Source organism: Acinonyx jubatus, chromosome A3 (genome assembly GCF_027475565.1).
Source record: "Acinonyx jubatus isolate Ajub_Pintada_27869175 chromosome A3, VMU_Ajub_asm_v1.0, whole genome shotgun sequence".
NCBI lineage: Eukaryota > Metazoa > Chordata > Mammalia > Carnivora > Felidae > Acinonyx > Acinonyx jubatus.
The window spans coordinates 44749205-44764359 of record NC_069388.1 but is presented as its reverse complement, the minus strand read 5'-3'; the positions used below and the strand labels follow the sequence as shown (position 1 = coordinate 44764359).

The 15155-nt window shown below is 42.2% G+C and overlaps 1 protein-coding gene across 6 annotated transcripts in view; it reads left to right on the top strand.

Moving 5' to 3' along the window:
* RALGAPA2 (Ral GTPase activating protein catalytic subunit alpha 2) overlaps nt 1-15155 on the top strand; it is a 312686-nt gene that overhangs the window by 17130 nt on the left and 280401 nt on the right. For all 6 annotated transcript variants that reach the window (XM_027069474.2, XM_053200306.1, XM_027069476.2 and 3 more), the window contains exon 2: nt 12023-12133. In XM_027069474.2, coding sequence (XP_026925275.1) covers nt 12023-12133 — 111 coding nt within the window. The remainder of the gene's footprint in view (nt 1-12022; nt 12134-15155) is intronic.

Sequence of the window (15155 nt, the reverse complement as noted above, 5' to 3'; positions counted from 1 at the left end):
GAAAGGGTAGGACCAGGTGGGGCTTGTAGGTCTCAGGGAGGACTTATAAGGTAAAATGGAGAGCCCCATGGGAAGTAAGAGCAGGGGTATGACCTGAGTTGACCTTTAAGACCTTTCTTTGTAGAAAGCTTTATTTTCTTTTGGCTCATTTTGTTAGAAGTCCTGTCCTTTGTCCCAATACTGAGCAGTGGTTAGAGACAGAAAAAGGAAGAGGTAAGAAAAAGAAGTGGTGCCGGGGAAGAAAAGTGAGTGGCTGTGGCAGCCATGACAGGGCAGTCCCAGGTTCTGAGGAAGGTAGAGCACACGTGGTCTGTGTCTGGCCTTATTGCAGAAGTGAGTAGTGAGGAGAACACTGCAGCCCATGGGACAGGGAAGCTAGACTGCAGTGGGGCCATGTGACGGGGCCCACACAGCAGCCCAAGCTTGTAACAGTATGGAGGCAGGGTTGCTGTGTTACCCCAAATTCTAGTAAGAGGCACAGAGCAGATACATTAGAGAGTACCCCTGATGTTGACAAAAAATGGAGATCTGCCAGCAGCTGAAAAAGAATGAGCACAGGATAATGCTGATCTGTCAGTATAATATTAATTTATCTTTATAAATGATTGCCAAGAAAAGCCAGTGGTTGGCTCCATTTCAGGTGCGGGCTAAGTTAGGGCCCCATTTGTACTTTATATTGTGTTTCTTCATGGAAAGGCCTGAGGGAGCCTTGATCTCTAGCTCAGTGTTAATTGAAAACACGTGATTTTTACGAACTGATGTTGCTAGGTGTGCACAGATGGAAATTCTGTTCTGGTAGTTGCTTGTCAGTTCCAGGTTTACACAGAATGAAGAAACATGACTTAATGTATGCTAAGACTACCAGGTCTTAGAAATGAACCTTATCCGGATTTGAAATTTCATCACCTTTTCCATTTGGGGATGTCACACATTTGTTTGTCCCTACTCAGTACAAGTTATTGAGTGGCTGGGCAGAGATAATTTCTTCCTACCTGGCTCTATTATTTTTCTACAGTTTTTGGTAAATGACAGAACCACAGCTTTCCTTAAAGACAGCAAAAGTCCTCAATAACTAGGTCATTACAAGGCATTATGTACAATGTATATGTTATTACAGAATAAGTTTCATTACAGTGTTGAGCAGGGGAAGTTTAAATTACTTGCAGTTTTGGGGCATTTTGGTCTTGGAAAAGATACTATTTTATATATTGTGTGGGTCTTGAGTGTACTTCAAAGTTGGAAAGTATGACACGTTTGAAGAACATTATGGTCTGGTGTCATGTCTGCTGGGTTGTTCTTTTCTTTTTTTATGGTAAATAGTCAGACTTTGAAAAAGATCTGAAAAAGATCTTTTTCCAAAACATTATGGCAACTTTCCCCCCCCCCCAAATAAAAGATAGGTTTATATATTTTTTCCTTTCTCTAATTCCCCACCCCACCCCCACATCCCCTCTCTAGTAACCACAAGTCTGATCTCTTTTTCTATGAATTTGGCTGGTTTTTGTTTTTTTGTTTTTTTGATTCCACATACAAGCAGGATCATTGGATACATTTTTTTTTCCCTCTGACTTATTTCATTTAGCATGAAGCCTTCAAGTTCCATCCATGCTGTCATGCATAACTTTTTGGTTATGAAATTTAATGTACTAATTATGAACATTTGAATGATACAGATAAGCAAAAAATAATCAAAGTATGCAAAAGCTCTTCAGATTCTGCAGTCTCCTGATGACCATTGTTAGAATTTTGGTCAGTATGTTTTCTGTGTTCTCTCTCGCTTATGTGCATCCTCCTCTCTCTGTTTCTCTCTCTCTGTGTGTCTGTCTTGGGTGTGCAACATACATAAACAGTTTTACATGAAGAGTCATTATGCATGGTCTAATCCTAAATTTTGGACTCCTTGGACATTATCCCACATCAGGAAGTGAAGACTTAAGTAAGATGGTTCTCTCTGCCCTCATCACCACTTTTCTCCTTCCTTAGTTCTTAGAGGAGAGGTAGAGGTTACCAGCTAGCTCCTGCTTTATCTGTTTTATTTCTTTCTCTAACTCCCTGGTGAGTGGTTTTGACTGTAATTTAGGCTAGCCCCAATTCAGATCAAGAAAAGTAAAAGCAGCTTTGCACTGACTTAAAAAGTTTGATGAAACTTGATTCCTACTGAAGGAAAAGATATATTCAAATATGTGTAAAGCACATTTGGTTAAATAGTGTAATTCATTGGTGTATGTTTATGTTTTATTATGTTGGTACTTCTTATCAGTTAAAAACCAAGTCTTAGAATCCTGCAGTTGAGAAACATATGTTAAAATATTTAAATAAAATAGCTCTACTTTTAAAAACTTTAGCACTAGGTAATTGGGGTACATCTTTATACAGAATTACTTTTACACAGGGACTATCAGTCCTGGATAACAAAGTATTAATAGCTTCCTGACTTCTAAGAATTTTGCTTTCTATATCTAGTTTACCTTATGGGTATAAAGGAATGAAAATTATACATCTTAGGAAATGAAGTAGGATGGATATCTTTTCCAGCCTCTTCAATCATACTAATAATTGTTTCCTGTTCAACTGTCAGATTTTATTTCAGTACTTACAAGGATGTTTTTGGATCCAAGTAACAGATGCAAGTAACAGAAAACTCATATATAAGTGTAAATGATAAGGAATTTTTTTTTTCCTCCTGTAAAAGCAGTCCCAAGGCAGAGTGGCCTGAGGGTCAGCTAGTTCATTCAGCAGTTCTGTGGTGTTGACAGTCCAGACTCTCTCTGCCTCCCTGCCTTGCCATCCTTGGTATCCTCAGCGTGGCAGGTTTGTCCTCAAGGTGGCAAAATGTCTGCAGCCATTACAAGCATTGCACCCAAATAGAACAACATCCAGAGGCAGGAAAAAAAGAAATACTTCTTTGTGTCTCTTTAAAAACAATGAATCTTTTCCAGACCTCTCCATCCAAGTGCTTCCCATTTCTTATTGACTAGTGTTGGGTCACAGGCTGGAGCCTAAACATATCACTGGCAAGGGGTATGTTGGCACCATAATTGGCTGAGCAGCATCAAGTCTGGCGTCCTGGGGCCGGGGACAGGCCAGCCTCTCTGAAGGACATGACTTTGTGGGGGAGGATGAGCCCTGAACAAATAGAGGCTCTGTCAGAAAGAGGAAATTGGAAGTGACTGGGATGGGGGGCTGGAGGGAAACCAACAGTGTCACTATAGGCCAATTTTACTTTTCAGGTTAAATGCTATAGAGAACATCTATGGAAGTAAATCATCCAGTATAATAAAATTTTGAATACATATATATTTTTAGGGAAGAATTTAAAAAAATTTTTACGGTGTAAGTGGTATATACAACATGGCTGTAACATATATAAGAAACAAAACTATCAGCAAAGCTGAAAGATGAGTTTGTGTCATTTTCTGCAAATAAGAATATGTAGTTTAGGCCCCAGTATGCTTCTAGAAGCTATGCCAGGGTTCTAGTGGCCTTTTCCTTCTCTTGGGCCAGGCTGATGGTGCTTGGGCATAGAAGCACGTGTGTATTTACTGTTGGCCCTGGAGAGGACTCAAAATTGGATTAACAGTGTGAATGGGGTTCGCTTGAATGGTGGAGCAAAAGCCTGGTTGGCTTGGATCCTTTGTTGGGTGACTAGGTTTAAAGTGTTCATTTTATTATTATATATCACAAGTTACATATATATGAAACTTATTCTTTCACATATATTCAGTATTTAAAACAATTTAAAAAATCCTCCTTTTTTATATGTAGCACATGGCCTGTGTTCATATAAATACATTCAGTTGATTTAAGGAGGTCAAAACTGAGACTGGGGTTCTTTTGAGTGAATATGGAAAGGGAAAAGGGGAGGCATGAAGGGTAAATGCAAAGGCTGATTAAAAAGATGGGTTATGGAAACCAAATTAGGGGGAAAAAAAGAAGTAAAGACTTGAGACAGAGAATAGATAGTGACTGCATGGTGGGGTCATTGGGTTCAAGGACCCGGTAGGGTTGAAAAGTTGTTGGAATTAGGTTTCTAGAAGGGGTGAGCAGGATGAGAAGAAATGGCAGGCTGCAGGAGAAAGGACTGAGATGGAGAACCCAGATGTGGGGAGGTGACAAGCAATGAGTGGGTCTAGGCTGTTGGGGGTGGGGGGCATGCATAGCCAGAGTCAGACTGGAGGAGAGTCTCATTAGGGGTGAGAAGGTCAGGTATCACCTCTGTAAATGCTGAAATCAGTGCTAGTTACAAGAGAAAGAGTGATCCAGGTTCTGAAATCTTCTGAGAGTGTGCTGGGGTGAGTGGAACAGTCTGTGCAGCTTGGGTGGGTGGGCTAGTTGGTGTGTGGATTGGTTGTGTGAGCAGCAAGGAAGTATCCATGTATGTGAGGGGAAGCACTGCAATGGTCTGGATATTGCAGGGAGGACACTGACCTCATTTTAGGCCAAGTGGTAAGTGGTGGTGGAGGAGAATGGGAGGCTTACCTTATAGTCTGCAGGGAAGCAGGCTCCTCAAGGGGCTCCAGGTTTTAGGTAGAGCTAGAACGGAAGGAGACCTTTACAGATGTGGTGGAGGAGGGGTATCTGGTAAGCTTTATTGGATATAGGGAGTATAAAAGCTGTGGTTAGGAAGCTGGGGTGAGATTAGGTGATTCCCAGAGCCATATAGAGGTGACATTCAGAGATGTGGGTCATGTGGGAAGCTTGGATTTCTACAGACATAGATGGAAACCAGGGTGGACTGCCAGAAAGGACATCCCTGGTGTGTGCCTAATCTAATGGTTGTCTTCTTGTTGAGTCTGGTGTCAAGCAGCTTGTGGTGGGGAGGTGGGGACTAGGGGCTGGGTATTGTATAGGAGCAAGGGTGGGGTGGGGTGGAGTAAGGGTTATTTTCAGTACATTATTGCTTAACTTCTGGATGACTCCAGGAATAATTTTATGTCAAATATGTCCAGTGATGTTTATACCTAAAAGTGGATGTGGATTGAAAACATGGCACTTGAGAGAGTTTTTCTGAAGTTTGAACTCTCTATGGCATTAGAAAAAGTATGCTTGCAGATGGACTTTGATCTTTTAGTTCTCAAGACATTGCAGAACTTCTAGAAATAACTTCGCCTGGTGGGGTGTGAGGCGAGTGGGGTGTCAGGCCAGGTGTCCTTACTTGCAAGCTGACTTTGGGGGATGTCTAGGCCCAACTGCCAACTCATCCTTTTCCACCAGACTTTTCACATCACGTCCTTGACCAGATCTTGTTTCAGAGTCCTGAAGCACTGGAGCTGAACCTTTCATCTGCTATGTGATTTAGCATTTCATTCACACCAGGATTTTGTATTTGTATATAATCAGTATAAGGGATATTTTTAGGTCCGTAAATAGATGCATTTTTTAGATGTGTGTTTCTCTATAATAATAATGATGAAAGCATTAATTTACCATTGAGGCACAGTCAGCATACCTGCTGTCTTATGACCTGATTACTTGCTGAGTCTTGAAAGGGCTTCATTGTGTAGATTTTACCTCCTTACGAGGTACGAAGCTCCAGGTCATTTACCTGCCCTTGGCATAGTACTGCATACACAGGAGGTTTTAAAACCTACTTGCTAATGTCAGGAAAAGGAGTCCCTGCCTGCATCCTGGTTAGCATAGATTACTGTTGACAGAAGTTTGTTATCAGTGGGGCAGCCTCTGTTATTTAGTTCCATTTTTTATTGCTTTTTCTTCTTTAATGGAAGTGAAGATGTGTTATACTTGGAGGCATCTCTTCATGGGCTTGCTGGCCCTCATGGCCAGTGAAGTTGTTTGGTGATGAATTTCTTCCTCCCCATCAACATTTTCATGATAATGTTGAATAACAGCCCATCCCAAACCTCACAGTTTACATGGGCCCTATGGCAACACGTGTCTATTTCTCTTCCTCACCCAACTGCATTTTCTGGCTTTGCCTCTGGCTGCTGGTTGCTTGGTGTTGGTTCCACTGTGGGGTCGGTCCAGCTCTGCTCCATGAACTTTCTCTGGCCCCTTGACCAGAGGCCACCTGAGGTTCTCTAGCCACCACCGGGTCATATTTCTAATGACTGGTTGGCCAAAGCAAGTCAGGAAATCAGCCCCAAATCATTGTGAGTGTGCACCATCCAAAGGTGTGGATTCAGGTAAGGAATAATTTGTGGCATTTTTACAAACTACCACAAGAAGGAAAGAGGACAGGGACCAAGGCAGTTGAGCCTTTAAGTAATAGTGCAACACTAATGACATTTATCCTTGGTCAGTGTTTTCTATCTTGCATCTGACTAGTTTATTTTCCTTGTTCTCAGTTTCTAAATTATGTTTACTTAAGTTGTGAAGTTCACCTTGAATTTTTATTTCCCCTTTGTCTGTATCACAGTCTGTAATCTTGAGCATCATGCTTTCAGTGCCATTGTCTAGGGAATTTGAGTAACGTGGTAAATGATACCATCTTCCTCTGCACTTGGATGTGTAGGCAGGACTTGGAAGACTCTTAGTTCTGGGAGGGGGCACTGGAGGGACAGAGGAGTAGGAAGCACTGGGTGGGGGGGGGGTCATTCCTTCCTAGGGAGGAACTGAACTGAGCTCCTTGTTCCATTTGAGGGTTTCCATTGGGACTCCCAAGTGGGATAACGATCTTTTCCCCTTCCTTTGGTCTGCTGAAGCAGGTTTTTGTGAGGCTCTATTATGATCCTGTCAATTAAAAAGTAGTAGAAATGGAAAAAAAAAAGTAGTAGAAATGGTATTGAAAAGGATTATATGTGGAAGGAAATGGAGGGATAATCCCATTGGTTTCATAGGTTTGTTTATGGGTAGTGCTTATTGCTGTATTGGAATCAAGTGCCATTTAAGAAGGGCCAGTCTCATTAAGTGTATGAGTTTCATGAGTCGTTGAGTTTTATGGCTTCACAGGTAAATGAAGCTGGTTATTCCCACCTAGTGAGATAGCCTTTGTCAGGAGCTAGGTAATTGTAAAACAATTAACATTTATATAATGCCAAATGACACTCTGACATGCCCATTTTATCACCACAGCAGTCCCGTGATATAGGAACCATTGTTGACCCCATTTCTGAGATTGAAATTGAGGCAGAGAGTGCTTAATAACTTATCCAAGGTCCTATAGCTTCTGGACTTTACCCAGGCAGTCTGCTCTGGAGGTTTTTGACCTCAACCTTTGCTATTGCCTTTCAGCTAGATAGGGAGAAAGAATTGTCAACAAGAGGTTTCAGCTGGACAGAGGAGTGGGAGGGGGTAGCTTTTGGTATGGATTATAGAAGAATACTTTTGAGATAAAATGAGAAAATAATAGAAACAGTTTATTGGCTCTTGGTTGGTTGCAAAGGAGAATGAGAAATTAAGGATTTCTTTAAAAATTCAGAAATGACCCCTCTAGCTCTGTAAAGCTGTCTGCTGCTTGCCTCTCTGTGTTTAGTTTGAACATACTTCCCTGAGCTTTGTTATTATCGTTAGGCCATGTGCTCATGTCTGTGCCAAAGACAGTGAAAATCATCACCTCAAAAGCACACTACCACCTGAGCTCTATAGTTCAGCACCCTTCCTTACTGGTCACCCCAAGTGCTGTGGCTCCTTCTTGGGGAAATTGGCTGTTCCCATTTTCAGTGCTGCTCACTCCCATTATTTCTCACCTGTCTGCTTATCTTCCTGCTCTTTTTTATCTGGCTTTCCTGCAAATCCCCAAGGTGATGATTATTTTTATACATTCCTGACCTGATTTCTAGTTTTAATTTATTCCCTCTTGTCTCTGAGGCCTCTGTGTGGTTCAGATTGGAGTTGGAAGACCTGGACAGGAGTTCTGCCCACATCCCTGATTGGCTGTGTTACCTTGGGCAGGTTATGTAAGATCCAGAGCCTGTGGTTTCTTTATCTTGATCACACCTGCCCCATCTACCTCACAGGGTTATGGGTGAGGGTCAAATAAACGAAATTCTTTAAAGTGTCTTTTAAAGCATGAATATATAGCATTATTAATATTCTCAACCTCAAGTGGCCTTGTCCACTCCCTGCTCTGATGCTCTTCATTAGCTTTGGTCATGCTGCCTTTTGCATTACTTGTTTGTTTACTTCTGTACCCTTGAGAGCCCTGCATCTTACTCTCTTTGAATTTCCTAGCACTTTTCTCAAGGCTGGTCGGCCTGGGTACAGGCTCAGTAATGTTTGAATGAATGGGTAAAGAATGAATGTCTGTCTAACGGATGTTTCTGGTCATAGTTGTTTTTTTTTTGTTGTTGTTGTTGTTCATTTATTTTTTCTGAACAAAGTCTTTCTCCTCTTCTCTATGCTTCTTGGAGTTGGTCGTATTGAAAAGCAGCCCTTCCTTGAGGCACCTGGGTGGCTCAGTCAGTTCTGCATCCAACTCTTGGTTTTGGCTCAGGTCTTGATCTCATGGTTTGTGGGTTTGAGTCCCATGTCACACTCCGTGCTGACAGTGGGGAGCCTGGTTGGGATTCTCTCTCTGCCCCTCCCCTGCTCATGTGATCTCTCTCTCTCTCTCAAAATATATAAATAAACTTTAAAAATATAGCCCTTTCTTGCTTTCTTGTGTTCCTTTTTGCAGGATGCTAAATTCCAGTACCTGTGGTTTCCTTCTCCAAGATCTAGGCTTATTTTATAAATACTCATCTGATGAGTCTTGCTTTTTAACAATAAGACAAGTAAATTCTTCTAGCTATTGAATTAGAGATATAACATATTTAGTGCTTATTTTTTTTTAGTTATTTAACAAATATGTATTGAGTACCTTCTGGGTCCCAAGCTCAATTCCTGGGGCTGGAACTAGAGTCGTGAACAAATCAGATGGGATTCCTGCCGTTATGCAGCTTACATTCTAGTTGAGTGCCAGTCAGTGAAGAAGTAAATGAATAAATGAGATAATTTCAACTAATATTAAGTGCTGTAGTGGGGGGAATCATGTGAAGAGGACTCCCAGGCCAGCGAGGAGTCCTCACATACATAAATAAAACTGAATATGTTATAGATGTAATGCTCTTGGCTTCCTTGTGTATCAAGTTACCTTAAAGGTATCTCATGGTCTTGATAGTGAGTACTTCAAGTGATGATGAATGGCTGAGGAGGAAGGTGGCTATTATCTGGACTTTTGGCTTCATGAGAGGATCTCAGTCTGTATGAGTGTTCCTCAACCTTGACTAGGACCCTCTTTATTCAGGTTGCTCTATTTGAGTATCTCTGATAGACCAAGGGGGACCCAGGAAATATGAGGGAGTCATCGATCCCAGTACCTTGCTGTGCCACCTTGCTGCATTAGTGCACTCCCATCCTCAATGCCAGGGTAACAGCTCACTTGCTAATGGCATTCTGTGTCTGAGGCCCCTTCACTGGTGAGTAGTCAGGCATCTATCCACTGCAGAACTTGGGAAGGAAGAAGGCATGGTGATAAGATGACATGTGAAGAATGACATGTGGGGCATTTTCAGATTTCTTTGAAGACGTAATGTATGATCCCAGTTCTGAAGGATGGGAGTGAATGAACCATATAGAGATCTGGGAGGGGGGGCAGTGCAGACTAGAGGTTCCCCAACTGGAGAACATGTTTGACAAGTTTAAGAGATAGAAAGAAGCCTCTGTGGCTGGAGTGTAGGGTGTGAAGGACAGAGTGGTGTGAAATGAAGTTGGCATTGAATGGAGGAAACCATGCAGGGCCTTATAGGCCATGGTCAAGAGTTTGGATTTTATTAAGTATGATTGGACGCTACTGGGAGGTTTTGAGCAAAGGAATGGCCTAGTTTGATTTACATTGTTAAGTTTTTCTGCTGACTGCATGGTGGAGGATGGACTGTGGAGGGGAAAAGTGGAAGCCAGACTCTGGGCAGAGGGCATGTTGCAGGTAGGCGAGGATTCGTGGTGACATAAGCTAGGCAGGGCCGTGAAGGGCGAGAAGTGCCCAGGGCTGGCACATGACAGAGGTGGAGCTGACACACCAGAGATGTGCTGTGAAGAGTGAGAAGGACCTGGATGACAAGCAGCTGGGTGGGTGGTGGGGCCTGAGGGAGGAACAGAATTTGAGGGGAGAACAATACTTTTATTTGGACATGTTTGATTTCAGGAGCCTTGTAGACCCTCACGTGGAGAAACCCAGCTGGCAGCAGGCTTGGAGGGCAGAGCTTGCAGGGTGAAATCTGGAGTCCTCAGCACAGGGGTGAAACCTCTCTCTTGATAGTACCAGGGATTTAAAAGTGGGTTAGGCCATTCCTTTCCTGTAGGCATATGATATAATGGTTTACATGTTATGGTCATTATTCTATCATTGTATGTTATAGGCTATTTCTTTTATTTAACTCATTCAAGAAAATATTGAACTAAATAAATATGGTGCTATATGTAGGGGACATAGTGATGCGTGGGATGGACTGGGGGTCTGTAGATTTGGTAGTATCTCTAACAGAAAAGACAGATCATTCCTTCAAAATAAAGTCAAGAATTCCATCAGGAGGGATTCCATCAGGAATTAAGTAGAGTATATGTTTTATGACTTGGGGAGAACCAGCCTGTGGGGCAATAGCAGAGGCACTGACCTGGTCACCAGGTGGGCTCGGGATGTTTCAGCTACCAGTGAGTGCTAATAGGAGCTGGCGGGTGAAGTGTGCTTCAGAGGGAACAGTTAGTGGTGGGTCGGCCAGCAGTTTGTATTGGAGCGAAAATGAACAGAATCCTTTCTGGGAATTGCACATTCTGTGGAAGGTACTCAAGGGTTCCTTGGCAAGATTATGTCACGTATAAGAATGATCATACTAGTGTCATTGCTACTGCTTTCACATAGGTAAATTTGTTAGTTACTAGGAACTTCCACTGCTCTGTGCTATTTGGGGGGGGGGGGTGGGCAGAAAATACAGTATGAAATTGACAGCTCATATGACTTTACAAACACCTTATGTGCATTATTTTGAAGAACTATATCAGAATTATGTAGTTATCTGAGTACAACAACTCCTTAGATTCACCAGCATTAGTGCTAAATTTATAGAACTTAAACATCGTAATGGATGTGTTCACATATATTCACAGTATTAGGACCCCAAAAGGAACTGAATCCACTTTGTTGTAGATTGAATAGCAATCTTGGACAATCCTTGCAGAATTTAAAGAAACTGTTTTTAATTTTCCCAAGATTTACTGGTGTATTCTTCCCAAGAGCTAACACTTTGTTCAGGACCCTGTGGTAAATGGCACAAGCACCTTGTTTGCCAAGGAAAACATACACAGGTGTGTCGACAGTGGATCACTGCTCTGACCAGAGTTGGGAGGCACAGTTGGGCCTCTGGAAGAAGTGGCTCTGTTGCTGCTGTCGTGTCATTGGGCTAAGCTCCCTGCATAACCTTCCTATATAGCTGCAGTCCCTGGTTTAGCAGAACTAGTGCACAGGGAAAAACACTGCTAAGGGAAACTCTAGGAACACATGGTGGGTCTCCCTGTGTCCAAGCGGGAGTGGAACGGGTCACCTGGGAGTGAGAGAGAAGGCTGCAACCAGTGGCCCAAGTGGAAGTGTGCTGGGGAACATCTGCTAGTTCTCCTGAGCTGCTCTCAGGTCAGTGGGGATGGAGGAGAAACTGGCCCATGTTGGACTCGGGCAGCAAAATTGTTTTTCACATGTACAAACTCATCCCTCTTTATGGCCTATGTCAAAAGCCACGTCCTCTGTATGAACTATTATTCCTTACCCTCAACATGAAGGAATCTTGTTCCTCTCCAGACCTGCACTCACCGCTGGCCTTCTAGCTGGTCTGTGAGTGCAGTGCCGCCATGGCTCTGATGCCCTTGAATCAATCTCCTGCAAGCGTCTGTGTGTGGGGGAGGGGCCCCAGACCTATTAAGGTCTCTTAGTGGAGAACAAATGGATAGGGATACTATTTTCGTTGTTCTTTTTGTCTCATAGGGGGATAAAGCTAGTTTTTACTGTCCTTCATTTCTGAAAACGTTGTCTGTGAGATCTGATAGTTGTATAAGGTTATTGTCATAACCTTTCCTTGTGGAAACTTTTTCTTTTCAGATAATGTGGATGCAAGTGATCTTAAGCAGTTTTTTGAGACCAACTATTCTCAGATATATTTCATCTTCTATGAAAATTTTATAACACTGGAAAATAGTTTGAAATTAAAAGGTAAGCATTTCTACCAAACAATTTTTTTATATACAAAGTTTTTTGTTGTTGTTGTTAATGTCCATAAAGTGTAAAAGGTTGTATGTGTCGTGAGCCACAAGTTGGTGGGAGATTGCAGTGGTTAGCATCTTTGTTTCCCTTGAGCTTTCACTTATGCAGCTGTTATTTGAACAACAGATGACTAAAGGGAAAATGGAAGAAGTAACCCACAGAAGTCATGAGTTCCACAGGAATAATTTACTTAAAAAGAAAAAATAAAAGTAATATGTGCACATTATAAAAAAATTCAGATTCCATTAAAGAGTTTGAAATGAAAATTGAACCATATGTTTTTTCTAGACCCCCAGACCTGCTCTGCATGCAACCACTATTAAAAGTTTCATGTATTTCTTTCTGTATATGTTATTAATGTGTTATATCGGTTTATGGTTATACCAATATCTACTTACATAAAATATTCTTTGAAAAACCAAGCCAATAAAGTCACACTGCACAATCCGCTCTCTATTTAGGTGACAGGATAGTGTAGTCTGGGGATCCAGCCTGGGTTTGGAGCCTGGCCCTACCTTTCCAGCTGTTTCTCCTTGGGCAACCTCCCTCTGACTCAGCTTACTTCCTATCAGCACTGAACAGGTTAACATGTATCTGGGATTTCAGGACAGAGTGTGACACATAGTATATGCTCAGTAAGTGTTGGCTGCCATCATCACCTTGTTTATTTTCATGTATTTTGGAAATCCTTACATGTTAACACCCTTATTGCTACCTCAGTTTCATTTATTTATTAAACAAGTGTTTTTTTTATTTGAGTATAGTTGACACACATTATATTAGTTTCAGGTGTATACATTGTGCTAGGTTCACCACAAGTATAGCTACTACCTGCCACCGTGCAGCACTGTTAATAGTACCAGTGACTGTATTCATTATGCTATGCCTTTCATCCCTGTGACTTACTCATCCCACACCTGGAAGCCTGTACCTCCCACTTCCCTTCACCAATTTTGCACATCTCTCCCTCCACCACCTCCCCTCTTGCAACCATCAGTTTGTTCTCTGCATCTATAGTTTGATACTGCTTTTTATTTGCTTGTTTACTCATTTGTTCTGTTTTTTAGATTCCACATATGAGTGAAATCATACGGTGTTTGTCTTTCTCTGTCTGACTTACTTTGCTAAGCATTATATTCTCTAGATACATCCATGTTGTTGCAAAATACACACACACACACACACACACACACACACATATATATATATATATATATATATATATATATATACACACACACACACACACACCACTGCATCCTCTTTTGATGGACACTTGGGTTGCTTCCATACCTTAACTCTTGTAAGTAATACTGCAGTAGGCATAGGGGTACATATATGCTTTCAGAATGTTGAGTCTGGTTTGTAAGCTTCCATGACAGCAGTGGGAACCCTGGAGGGAAGCCAGGTTTGGGAAGGAGGAGGATGAGTGTAGCTTTGGGAAGTCTCAGTTGAGGTGCCTGTGGGACACCCAGGTGTTGGTTCTGGCTGGACAGTAAAAATATAGGGACTGGAGCTTAGGAGAAGAGGGGACAATCATGCTGTTGCCAAGGAAGAAATTCTTTGCAGAGAAAGTGACAATCAGGGATTTGGGGTAATCCATTCTTTCATTGAGCAGATAAAGAGGAAAGATAAAGTAGTTTGTGGGCTGGGAAGGGGGTTGGGTGCCAGGAAAGTGTTTTGTCACGGAAGCGCAGAGAAAAGAGAATTTCAGGGAATGAAATGTCAGCAATGTCTGACGATGCAAAAAGTTGAGCAGTAGGACTAGGAAGTGGCAATGCATCGAGGAGGTTGTCCCTGAGTGCTGAAAGAAAGGTCTAGGTGAGTAGTGGGATCAGAAGCCAGATGGGGAGAAATGGAGTAACAGGGTGAGATAGTGAAGGCTATGCACAAGAATACCCTTTTAGAAGGGTTTACTTCATCTGTTTGATGATGAAGACAGGATCGTATCTCAAGGAGTAGCTTGGTCATGGTAGGGTTTTGAAGGATGCACTTGCCTGTTTGCAGGCTGACAAGAGGGAGATAACTGATGACAGGGTATTGGGGGACGTGTGTTGAGACAGGGTCAGGTATACAGAAGAGGACGCAGAGAGGAGTGTATAGATGCCCTGACTGCTTCTGTAAAACCTGAGGCAGATGTTAGGCACAGAGGGGAAGGAATGTGGGACAATGCACTGTGGTTGTCTCTGACATATAGCAGATGCCTCGGAGTTTTACAGAATGCTCCAGGTTCTGGAAGGTCAACAAATCAAATATGGGCATGTGTCCAAGGATGCCAACAGGTAGTTTTGTATTTTGTTTTTCAATGAATTGCTCAGTTTTTTCCCCTGTGATTTACAAATTGATATAAATCTTGAGCTTAATTTTTTTCCAAATTGGTAGATATTTCAAATATGAAACGATTTGATTTTTAACTTGTTTTCCCAGTTTTGCTCTACTTAACTTTTTTTTGCAGTTGTGTGGAGGAGAAAAGTGTGATATTATGGGTAATCAAAACACCAAAGAGGGGCGCCTGGGTGGCTTGGTCGGTTGGGCATCTGACTTTGGCTCAGGTCATGATCTCACGGTCCGTGAGTTCGAGCCCCGCGTCGGGCTCTGTGCTGACAGCTCAGAGCCTGGAGCCTGTTTCAGATTCTGTGTCTCCCTCTCTCTCTGCTCCTCCCCAGTTCATGCTCTGTCTCTCTCTGTCTCAAAAATAAATAAAAGTTAAAAAAAATTAAAAAAAAACACCAAAGAAAAATATTAAAATCTCTTACCTTAAAAAAAGCACTACAACCAAAAAGCCCCACTTTATTTTTTTAATGTCTATTTTTGAGAGAGCGAGCAAGAGACAGAGCACAAGTGGGGGAGGGGCAGAAAGAGAGGGAGACACAGAATCTGAAGCAGGCTCCAGGCTCCGAGCTGTTAGCACAGAGCCCGATGCAGGGCTAGAACTCACAAACCGTGAGATCATTCCCTGAGCTGAAGTCAG